The sequence below is a fragment of the Chroicocephalus ridibundus genome, chromosome 7, assembly GCF_963924245.1.
Source record: "Chroicocephalus ridibundus chromosome 7, bChrRid1.1, whole genome shotgun sequence".
NCBI classification, from domain to species: Eukaryota; Metazoa; Chordata; class Aves; order Charadriiformes; family Laridae; genus Chroicocephalus; species Chroicocephalus ridibundus.
In genome coordinates, this window is record NC_086290.1 from 24,812,640 (window position 1) to 24,824,779 (window position 12,140).

Consider the following 12,140-nt stretch of genomic DNA (forward strand, 5'->3'; position numbering starts at 1 on the left):
TCATTACAACAGATGTTTTAAATTTCACGGAATCCTCCCCTTTCACCTCCAATGTTACTTAAATTAATTATTCTATTATTGGCCTTTTGTTTGTAATTAAAGAGAGTTTCCTTTAAATAGCTCGGTGTAGCTCAGTGATACGGTTAGCTGATTCGTCCCCTTCACTGAAATGCAAAAACACGCAACGAAACCCTTGAAATTTCAACTGTCATTGTTTATTACTGTTTTGGCTACATTCTCTACAATTTCAGCAGCATCTTAAAGAGACAGTTAATGTTTCTTTATATACAATGAAAACAAAATGGCTTGCAACATCGGAAACGAGAGCAACAGTTTAACTGTACAATACTAAATGAAAACCTGTGGTAATACAGCCTCCTTCTGCAACGTGGACAAAATTACATATAGGTATTCAGCATCAAGAATGGGATAGTAAAAAGAATAGTCAATGGGAGAGAGATACACTGTTCTGAAAAATAAGTTTCTACCATACAAGGCCGTTAGAAAATGTTTCACATTTCAAAATATCTGTACAAGCCACAAGAAACATTTCCTTGTTGATAGGAACTTCCCGGAATAGAGAATAACCGTGAGCAACTTCTACATCCAGTATCAATGCGCTCTGCGGGGTTGAGAACGCAATAAGCTGACTGAAAGAACTGTACTGTATATTGCCAACACAGACCTGTTTTACATGCCTTGATTGTTAATGAATTACCTACTCTTAATCTCTCTATAACGTACAGTTGACTTGCACCTTAAGGAGGTCATTTGAGTCTTTTGCAAAAAGGAAAAGCAACGTCATTTAGCAGCAATTAAAAGCGCCTTGAGGGAGACTTAAAAAAAATACAATATCCAATTAGAAAAAGCCATACTTTAAACATTTGTACAGGAATAAGTCGCTGAAATTTAACTGAAAATGTGACATCTGTACAACAATTTACAATAGAGCTAGAAGGGAATTTATCATTATTCCTGCATAGAACATTATACATGACCTGTCTGCATTTGGTTTCATACTGTTGCTTGCTTTTATGAGAAGCCTGGAAAGTTTCACAAGTTTCAATACCACAGCAAGTACAGTATTTTTAGAAAATTGAGCGGATTTAAAAAAATTAGCAATCTGTTTGAGAAATAAGTACCAGGAATTCCATATCACCCTTCCAATCTAAATTCAGTGAAACACCACCACATTTTTGGAGGTACAAGCCTGAGTTGCCAAATAAAATACTACAATTTTATCTGAGGAATCTGACACAGAACATATCTTTGACCGTCTCACACTCCTTACTTTGGTTTCAAAAGATCAATGTCTTGGAAAGATGGCAGTTTATTTAGTTTATAACCAGGCACGGAATTTTTCCTGTGTTTTCAAATTTGCTCACTACCCTTTTTTTTATTTAAATAATGAAAAACTACCCTTCATGTTAGAACTTTCCAGTATCGACCAAATGTATTTTAAGTATTAAAAAGATTATTTACAATGTTCCCCAGAAAAAAACTAAAAACCTTATCTTCAGTCTTAAACACAGTATACCTGTTAGTGTGTAACAGGCAGTGTCATCCTTCAACGTTTAAAGGTATTTCTCAGAAGGGTACATTTATTCACAGTCCATGATCCATCCCAATCATACAAATGACACTACGTAGGAGGACTTCAGTCTGAAAACACGGTTATCAAACTTGTCCTGTGTAAAAACACTCAAATGCTTTCAAGCTCAACTTCTGCATCTGGAAACTACACAAAGGTATCATGCCATTCCTCGGGTGCCGAAATTTCAGTATGAAATAATGCTTGAAGTAGGCGGTGTAGGGGATGCCGCTAACCCAGTCATATGCAAGTTTCCTGAAGAATTTGATCTCCTCATATGAGGGAGAAGATAAGGGTCGTTAGCCAGCTGGTGGACATCAAATCTATCCTCTTTTCGGTATGCTAAACAGCGTCTGATAAAGGCCTAGAAAAGCAACGTAAAAAGTTACAATCCCATTCTCCAAATAATTACGTCTGCTCACAAGCAAATACGCGTGTCCTCCTGGACAGACTAGCTTCTAAACAAATTGTTCTTCTTCTGTAATTCAATTCAAATGACAGCGTAACATTTTACTACCGAGTCCAATCAAAAATGTAACGTCACAGCAGGAAAAAAAAAAAATCAGCAAATGAATTGGCTTCAAATAATCACACTTCAAATACGTATTTCCATGTTTAGGAACTATATTTCCAAGTAAAACCTCAGCATCTCACACAATTAGAATTCTGCATGCGTTATCCCTGAACGGTTTAGTAAAAACCAGAAGGCAAATGTCAGAAGACTGAAAAAGTATAAAGGTGCTCCATGGAGCTTCTACAACCATGCGCTGTGCGGTAGACGAAGAGTAGATGGAAGACGCAGGGACAGAATTTCAACGCTTTAGCTGACCTGTGAAAGCAGGTGTTACCACACGCGCCAGGACGGAATAGAGCCAAATGCGAAATTTGACAGCGGTGGTTGCAATGATCTACAGGTATTGAATAACTAATAGACTATTTGGGAAACCACTACCTAGCTGGAACTCCTTTCCCAGAAAAAACCTCAATCCCATCCACTTAAAAATATCTAATAAATTGAAAAATTGTGTATCTAGCTTCGGGACTATTCCTGAGACACTGTTATCCTACGTTTAGGTCCACAGGATGTATGCCAATCATTTTGTGCTGAAAGTTTCTGTCAAGTCTTACGTCTACCATACACAGAACATTTGGTCTCCTGAGAGCTCGGGCTTCAGCATTTAATGATAGAAAATCCTTATTATTGCTACAGAACTGATTAGCACATCATTACTTAATTTAGAACTTAATTTAAAAGAATTACATATCTTTTCTTTGATAAATCTGTTCAGCTGTTTGTTCTTTGCTCCAATTAAAAACTGAAGATTAAAGGAAAAAAATAATATCTGTGACACAAGTTCCAAAGAATCCTCCTAGAATTTACTTCTATCGTTTACATATCCAGCATGAACAAGGTACAGAATGAAGATCATGCACATCTGTTAATACATATATTCACATGTTCTTAGACATTACGGATTTTAATCAAATTCTTCACAATATATCCTTCCTAACAAATGAATTGGTAAGGGTTGTTTGCAAGATCCTTGGAGTAACAGTTTGTGTCTAAAATATTTGTCAAACACTTCATGCTTCTGTGCCACTGTAGACACACTGCTGCGATGCAAAGGAGAACATTGCAGAAAATAGGAAAAAATGAGGAGGATCAAAGGAGAGTTACAGTCTGAAAACTAACAATGTCATTTCAGGTTCCATATTTATTTCATCTCCATGTTTTCCAAATCAGAATTTCCGTTTACAAGCTGTTCTTTTCAGCTGCCAGGCCTATAAATCTGTAAGACAATTTGGATTCTACGCAGTCATCATAAATGGTCTGAATTTACAAGTTAGTCTGAAATTGTTTTATAGCGTTTCCACCAGAGAACAATTTCTCTCTCTCTCTTACAGCTATCGTGACAATGTTAATAAGACTGGAGAACACTGAAAGTTTATTTTAGTCTTTCAAACAAACAAACAAAACACGGAATACACAGAAAATGTAAAATAAGTTGCCAGTTCTCCATGCTGAACTCTCTACTCTTTCCCGACATCCTCTATATAAAAACTACTGATGACAACGGAATGCAAAGTTAGAAGACAGGGATATAAACTATTAACATATAACGTTATCAGTTATGCCATGCGTTCAAGGGACACGATTTTTCCAAATGGCAAAAACAGCAAAGAAAACACTCCACCAAGCAAAAATCCCAGGGCGAACTACAATTCTTCAACCAAACTTTCATAACCTTAACTGCAACTCGCTCACTACTTTTAGAAAATATAACCAACAGAAATATATCACAAATTGTAACAGCAGGCTCACATACCGAAAAGACTTATTTTCCTGGGAACCTACAGCCTCTAGAAATAGGCTTCCTTTCCTTTTAATCTTTAAAAGCTAAATCTTAACATTCCTAAATTTTTTGCAGCTTCTGTCGCAAATCTAAATACATTTAACCAGTTGCTGAAATCTGAACAGGCATTCTACTGTCTTGGCATATTTTTCAACGAGCACATCTCTGCTGCATCTAGCCAGGAATATATCTTTCAAAAATTGGGACAGTTTTACAAACAAGTAACACATATATAATCTTTTCTTCCATATTCACAGAACTGGATTTGCGATACGGATGCTCTCGGCAGCAATCATTTGGGAAACCACCTTAATCTGTTTCTGAATAGCTGGTCTGTGGAGATGAGGTTGACGCTGCAGATGTTTCAAAATAAGATTTTTAAATACAGGAAACATTGCCATCCACACCTTTGTGGCAGATGAACGATTTTGGACGTCTTATTTCCTGAATCAGCATCAACATATCTTAGAGATTCTCAATCTTAAGAATTTATGTTTCAAACTTAGGTTTGAGGCAATACACACATACTATGACCTTTCAAGGGGAAGAGCGTTAGCAGGCATATCCTCCAGGTATTTGGTAGTCAAATAGTTCTTCAAGCCCATAAGGCTGCAGAGAAAAACCTTCACTATTTTCAGAAAGAGCTTGTTACTGTTAGCAGAAGCGTTTCACAAGAACTTCTAGTGAGACACAGAAGGGCCTTCGGGAAAAAGCAAAGCAGATAATTTTTGAGGTGGCCTACTTTCAAACCACTTGCAAATTTCTAGAAAATATATATATATAAAAAATATATATAGTCTCACTTTGAAGGACATGATTTTGAGAAGTCACAGAAGTTTGCTTAAATAAAAACATCAAAATACTAGCTCTCTGTTACGTTTTCCTACACGTTTAGTTACTCGTCCCACAGTATTCTTAAGTTAATGGCAATTTTACGGCTGAATCCTTTATGATAAATGTTTTAACTGTTACTCAAAGATCATACAGAAAGTTACCTTGGCTTCATTGCTTACAACAGGTTTGACAGGGAACTGAACTTCTGTGGCTTTTAATATTGTATTTTCTTGTAAGATATCTTGCTGTGATTGATTGTGGCCAAATGGCTGAAAAATAAGCACATGATTTTCTTCGTGAGAGTTATGCAACTACTTTGATTTCATAAATATTTATGCTGTAGTAAGTTGTTGCAGTGTTAATACAAACTGCTAACCATTCGGTAAATAAAAAAGCTTCAGTCAAGACTTTCTACATTTCTTGCAATATCAATACACACCACCAAAAAGTAACACAAGTGATTTTCCATGTAGATTTACGTCTTTATGACTATAGTTCACAGGCTACCAGAAACAGGCATTTACTCTAAAACTCTAAGATCTTCAAACAACGTTTTCCTTACCTTTCTACCATAAAGGCATTGGAAAAAGATTACTCCAACCGACCACACGTCAACCTTATTAGAAATCTTTGGTGGCTCTTTGCCAACTACAAAACACTCTGGAGGCAAGTACCTGGAAAACAAAACATGCATCTCAGTGTCTGCAAGCGGATGTACAGCATCACGAGATCTCATATAAACAGCAAACTATACAAACACTTCGCGTACACATCTCTGATCTTTTGACAACTGTACAGTTGCCTTATGATCCGCGTTGCAACACCTTACACACCCATCAAAACTGACATTACACTTTTTTGTATAGCAAGTCAGTCAAATAGAGGGTCTATTTCATACAAGCACAAATATTTACCTAAATCACCAGTTATCACTTTTTTTTTTTAAACCGGGATCCTTGGTTAAATATGAACCTTCTCCGTCTATCAGAGCAGGAAAAGATGAAAGCTATACAGAGCATTTTACGGCAAGGCCAGGTTAGGAATCAAAGATAATGTCGATATGGCTTAAAGAGCCTTTACCTAAGTTTTTTAGTAAGAATGATGACGTTAAGCAGAGGGGCATATGGTAGACAAAGGTGATTTCTATTTCCATTCCTACAATCTACAGGAAGCCATACTTAAAAAAGCTGAAAGTCGAGGAAGTGCCATTCCTGAATTACAAAAGAACTGGTGAAATGGAATCTCCTTTAAAAAACAAACAAAACTATCAACATGGGGGCAGTTAAGTATTATTGACTGTAACATCCAAAATTGATAAAGGCATAAAAACTACTAGAGCAACTACAGACTAGACATTCTTTTGTCAACAGCATGTAAGGTTTTGAAACAAATTTTATGGAAATATTTGTGCAAATGGAAATAAGCAGAAAAATGAGATAAGAATGCAACACAAATATGAATGTCACACTGTATCATAAAATCTCTTACGGAATACACGTGTACTGTGCTGATTACAAAAATCAAGAAAAAAGAGCTTAAAGTGATGCACGTGAAAAGAAAACTACTAGAATGATCTGAAGAACGGAGAGCATAAAATTCAGGGGGAAAAAACTGAAGGCTATAGAAGACCACGGAGCAAGTACTAGGAAGGGTAAGAATCTACTTCAGGGAGGACAGTGTTGGCACAGGAACAAACAAGTATAAACTGGCCACAAATAAACACAGTCTGTAAATTAGAAGATTAGGTTTCTAATGATCAGAGAACTGAGGTTATGGAACACACTTCAAATCAGATTACTGGGGACAAAACACTAAATTTAATACAAACGTCTGTAAGTTTACAAAAGAGATTATGCGACCTAACTGGCTGGAAAGGCAGGTAACTGGACCCAGTGACTGAGGAAATCCCTTCCAGGACTATGCTGCCAGCAGTTTGCGCGATCTGCTCTGAACAGACTCATCCTTCACCTCAAAGTCACTCAAAGTATTTCGCTCCTTAAGGAAGATTTTCGGGTCAGAGAAAGTGTGAATTAGAAACGCAGAGATTCATCATGAACCTGTAACGGTCGTGGACCTTTTCTGATCTCTTAGTCCACACCACCACTAGTGCCCATGGCATTTTAGGTGAAATCCAAAGGCCAAAATTTTTTTACATATATTCTTACAATAAAATCTTTAAATTGGTGTTTAAATAGGTAAAGCATTAAAAAGGGTAGCAAAAGCCTAACACTTCTAAAATGCTTCAACTTGATAATTGTCTTTTCACAGCATGTGTGCACTGGCATTTGCTCAAGAGTATGTGTGTCTTCTTTTCTAAAAAAACTGAAGGAAAAGGCAAAAACTTTATTACATGCTACTTCCAAACACGGGAAAAGCTGCAGAGCAAGCGGAAATGACACTGGCTTCTCTGTTTACAATTAGGTTTCAGCTCCTGACTCTGATCTGGCTACAGGCAGAATGAGGAGAGAAAGAGCAAATGAATTCACAAGTAATAACCTGGCCCATTTAGGCTTTCCATTCCACCCACCCTGACACAGCTACCACGCACCCAGGCTGAAAGCGCTACTGTGCCATGAAGAGGCTGCATTTTTAGAGAGCAAATTCTAGAAACCGCTTTTCTGTAAGCAATGAAATGCTTATTGTCATTCCTGTTCGGTAGCTCTAAAACTTCAGGTTTTTGAACAAGCGTGCAAGTGCACACAGAAAACAAATCACAGCTGCTGAGCTGTCATTAACCTTTAGGATGGAAGAGTAAATACTCTTTTGTCCTAAGGACATTACCTGCTGGTAATCCCTGCTCTAAGATTTCCAAGGACTAAGCACCCACGCTTAATCATCATAGCTCTGTCAAATGTCTTCAACCACCTGCAGCCAAAGATTAAACACCTGCTTCTTCAGGCAAACCATGTTTCTAAATCATAGTGGATCATCTCCACATTTTATATATATAAAGATAAACAACACACACTCACACTCTTTCATCTTACCGGTTATGTTACCATTCTAACATTTGGGAATATCAACATTCACAGTACCGCACAAAAATCTTTCTTTGTCAGCAACGTTAATATTTTTAATCCTAGCTCTCTCCAAATTTGCTTTATAAGAGAGCACTTCTGATACCTGAACAATAACCCAGAGTCTAAAGCACAAAATCAAACCAGTCATTACCAGTAAGTTCCTGCTCCCTGTGAAGTTAAATCCATTCCATCCACACCGTAGCTATCATCATCCATTATTTTGGACAGGCCAAAATCAGTAATCTTTATTTCTCCACATGCTGTTCCATCTACAAGAAGGATATTACCTATCCAGGGGAAAAAAAAAATAAATTACCTCAAAAAAGCTAACAGAATGCTTTAGTTTCAAAACCAGGTTCAATTTTCAGGAGCATCTAACTTCATGAGGGCGAAGCGACAACTCTACATCATCTTTATATCCTCAAGTCTAGATTGCCCAGGACACATTCCTGTGCAGTCTCAGGAACTCTCTAGGTTACCATCATCATCGTCACCTGAAATGGCTCCCTTAGCTGGGAGCTCGCTGCAGACACCAAAACTTAGCACTAGTACAGAGTTCAGGGCTTGCATATGCCACAAAATTGTGCCAAGAATTTGCTGCACTACTATGAGTCTTACTCCTTGTGTTAAACTTGCGTAATAATTTCTCGATATAAAAGTTATTTGATTAAGTTCCTCTGAGAACAAAAACTAATGAGACTAAGAATACATTCTGTACAATTCTGTAATATGAGAGAAATCTATACGAACAATTTGTTACACAGCAGCAAGCAAACAGGCTGGCACTGAATTACAAACCCCCACCCCACCCCCCCCCCCCGGCTTGGAAGCACAGCAGATAAAGTACATGAAGAACACAAGCATCATTCATGTAAGGTGGTAAAACAAAGGTCATGGAACCAAGACAGAACACATCGTTTATGACAATGCTTATTAGTCACTGTAAAGAAAACTTCAGTAAAGTCCTGTTTTGAAGGGCTTATGCTGGGATGCTGGAAGTGGTTGATTATCTGTTTCAACCCTTTACAGGATAAGAAATACATAAGGGAAAAATTATTTACACATCAGCATTCCACAAAGATCAGACACGACTGAGCCAACTAATGATCTTATCTGTTCATATTGCTAATTACCCATGTATGTATCCTATCTGCTATACGATTTTTTTCCTACAAATTCAAATAAAAATAATACAAAGTAGAAAAGTTACGATAGACATTTTTCCAAAGACAAGACAGATGATTTTGGTAATAAAACTGGAAAGAAAAATACACACCTTTTTCAGTTGTTTATAATAAGACTGACATACAGAGATAATTCTGGTTATTTTCAGGCATGAAGTACAAACAAAAAAAAAAAAGATTACTTTTTCAATCGTAACATCCCTCATTTACCTGGCTTAAGATCATAGTGTATAATAGGGGGCTTGATCTCATTGAGATACCGTAGTGCATTTACTATTTGCATTACAATGGACCTAGCTTCCTTCTCTGACATCAATTTATGTTGCTTGAGATAGAAATCCAAGTCATTGCCTTCACAGTATTCTAACACCGTGCAAAACCTAAGGCGGAATTTAGAGAGACAAAATTAAATAATGTATCAAACTGCACAATCAGAGACATGACAACCTAGTTTGAGAATGGCAAGTTTAAGAACAGCTGCCTGAATATTAAACTATATGAATGGAATTGTTAATAGAACGCATGGCATAACTATTAGCTTATGAAAACTGGCACCCATCAGAACATTCATACTCACTGAAAGAGAAAATGCATCCATATTGATGAGAGGTTAAGTTAAAAAAACCCCTTATTTATGTAGGCACGTTTCTCAACAGAAAAATATATTCCCTATCCCTTAAGATGTGACAATCTCATGCAAAGAGGTGCAGCCCAGTGGCCATGGGTTACACTTAGGCTAATAATGCTCCTGATGTCACTTAGTCTTGGAAACCTGTCTAAGCTACAGCAGTCTTTCAGAGGTGCCCTCCAGCAGCTGTTGGTCTGCCCAAAACCATTACAGCACTGCATGTCCCTTTCACCCTCAGGACATCCTGTGGGGTTTGCGAGTCAGGTGTTGCAAAACACTGTTTTCATCATTTTATAGAAGGTAATACTTAGCCGAGACAAAATTCTGCAACTAGCGTGCTTTGGTTTTTCCTAAAGTTTAAGGAAACCCTAAACGCTTTGGCTGAAAGCAGGAACGTATTATTTTTGTTCAAATACTCTTAATTTCTGTTTATCTAATATACAGCACTAAAATCCTTGCCAAGTTCTAGAAAATGTATCATTTTATGTACTTACGTATCTGTATCCAGGGAAAAGTAGTCATATAGTTTAACTATCCGGGGGTGATCCAGTTCTTTGTGTATTCTATACTCTCTGCAGGCATGTCTAAAAGAAGATGGATACATTAACCTTCTACGATCAATAAAATGCTATTCAATTTAACATACGAAGCATAAGTCATTAATATTTACTTGTGGTAGTTTTCTTTCTTTTCATCCCTCCAGCTTTTGTTAAGCTGGTGAATCTTCACAGCAGCATATCTTTGTTCATAAAGATCAAAAGCCTAAAAAAAGGAACCCACAAATATGGGAAAATTATAATCAAAGATGATAAAAATAACACCCAATAAAGAGAGGAAAAAAAACTGGCAAGCAATTCACAAGTCTATTGACAAGTCTATTGTAACGCTACCTCCCTCCACGGGTTAATCGAAGTTTGCTCAACCACTGTTTAAAGATTATACCACATTACAATCCTTCAACTTATTTAGATCCTTTCCCTCCCCTGAAAATTAAACGTACAAATGTACACGGATCAAACATTAGATTTAGCAGACCCAGCACACTCTACCTTGTATACTTCACTGAAGCCACCTCGGCCAAGTAAATGGAGTAACAAATACCGTTCATTCAACGTGGGGTGATCTTTAAATCTCGAAAGAAAAAAATAAAATCATGTAATTCTATTAAAGCTGTACAAATAGAGTCTAAAATATAAACCTCTCAGTATTACTTCTCAAATGGAGCTTTCTTTTTACTAGTAATATGTAATATGCTGAACAATATTACACCCCGTGTAACCTTATGGCACGACCATACGCCATGGTCAACTTCAGTCCCTTCTGGCTATTTAGTGTACAAATGCTATGACCACACCATCATCAAACCAGTCAGTTCCGGCAAACTTTCTGTTATTTTTCTCTGTTTTTGTGAGGATAAGACAAGCACCCTTAAATTTAAACATGCGATACAAGGGCTCCCTCTTTGCTGTGCCAAATTTTAAAGAAGTCTCAAACTGCAGCTTTCTAGAACGGATGAGGAAGATATCCTTCCAATTTCCCGTGAAACGTGACCAGACTTGTACATACCTGCCTTTTTTTAACAAAATGGATTTTACATAACACTAAGAAGTTAACAAATAACAAACAGCAATATGGAGAAAACACACCAAAGGACTAAATATCTGCTCATACTCTAATCAATAGCAAGAAGAAAACACGCCTTCCAAACACAAAATAATGCTGCAGGACAGAGAAAAGGACCGTACTCTCTCCTGAAACGCGCAGCAGACAAAATACATCCTTCCATCCAACCAGGGGAAGGGAGGTGAATACTCATCACGTTTCTAGTGCAGTGATGAGACAAAATATCCTCATGAATCTAGGGCCAGCTGGCAATTTTACTCCATAGAAACTCTGAGGAAGAATTTAGAGCTAATCTGCCAATAGGTCATCCCATCCTTCCATGTTCTCTACAGTTTTGGAGGTATGGTCGTAGACAGTCAAGTATTTGAGGGAAGATGCATATTCTTGCTTACCGTGCCCCTTTTAAATATAAAACTTTCCTCTTCCTCACTATGAAAATACGTATTTCAATGCTAAAGATGTTTTAAAAAATATAATAAACAGTAAGTAATGAACTCAGTATAGAAGAAACAACAGATTTAGAGGTAGCATCATTAAGCGATTGATGTCATGTGACCAGTAGCCCAATTCTTTAAAATCACACTCAACAAATTCAGATCCATATTTTCTTAGTCCTTCTGTTACTTGTATGTCTCCAGTAGGGTCAGTCTTGTGAGCATTACCACCCTTGCTCTCTACCGCTGCTTTTGCTGCTGCGTGAGGCACTCTGTGGCTCAGAATCTGCACCTTGCAGGTAGCCCCAGCACCACGTGGGCTCTAAACCCAGACGGGGATGCCCTAACCTGCACTCTCAACTTGTCCTGTTATCCCAGTGCAGTCGTAAGGAACACATGCAGACATACAAGTCTCTAAACTGGGCAATATTTACTACTCTATTGTCAAGGCTGGAACCCCAAACAGGTGAGT

The 12,140-nt window shown here is 37.5% G+C and overlaps 1 protein-coding gene across 7 annotated transcripts in view; it reads right to left on the reverse strand.

The window, feature by feature from the left end:
* Positions 1–207: 207 nt before the first annotated feature.
* The window catches only part of TLK1 (tousled like kinase 1), a 99,022-nt gene continuing 87,089 nt past the window's right edge, over positions 208–12,140 (reverse strand). For all 7 annotated transcript variants that reach the window (XM_063341166.1, XM_063341162.1, XM_063341163.1 and 4 more), the window contains 8 exons: positions 10,661–10,742; positions 10,282–10,373; positions 10,106–10,195; positions 9,194–9,363; positions 7,951–8,086; positions 5,342–5,453; positions 4,941–5,048; positions 208–1,955 (listed from right to left, as the gene is read on the reverse strand). In XM_063341166.1, the coding sequence (XP_063197236.1) occupies positions 1,779–1,955; positions 4,941–5,048; positions 5,342–5,453; positions 7,951–8,086; positions 9,194–9,363; positions 10,106–10,195; positions 10,282–10,373; positions 10,661–10,742 (967 nt within the window). In that variant the 3' untranslated portion in view covers positions 208–1,778. The remainder of the gene's footprint in view (positions 1,956–4,940; positions 5,049–5,341; positions 5,454–7,950; positions 8,087–9,193; positions 9,364–10,105; positions 10,196–10,281; positions 10,374–10,660; positions 10,743–12,140) is intronic.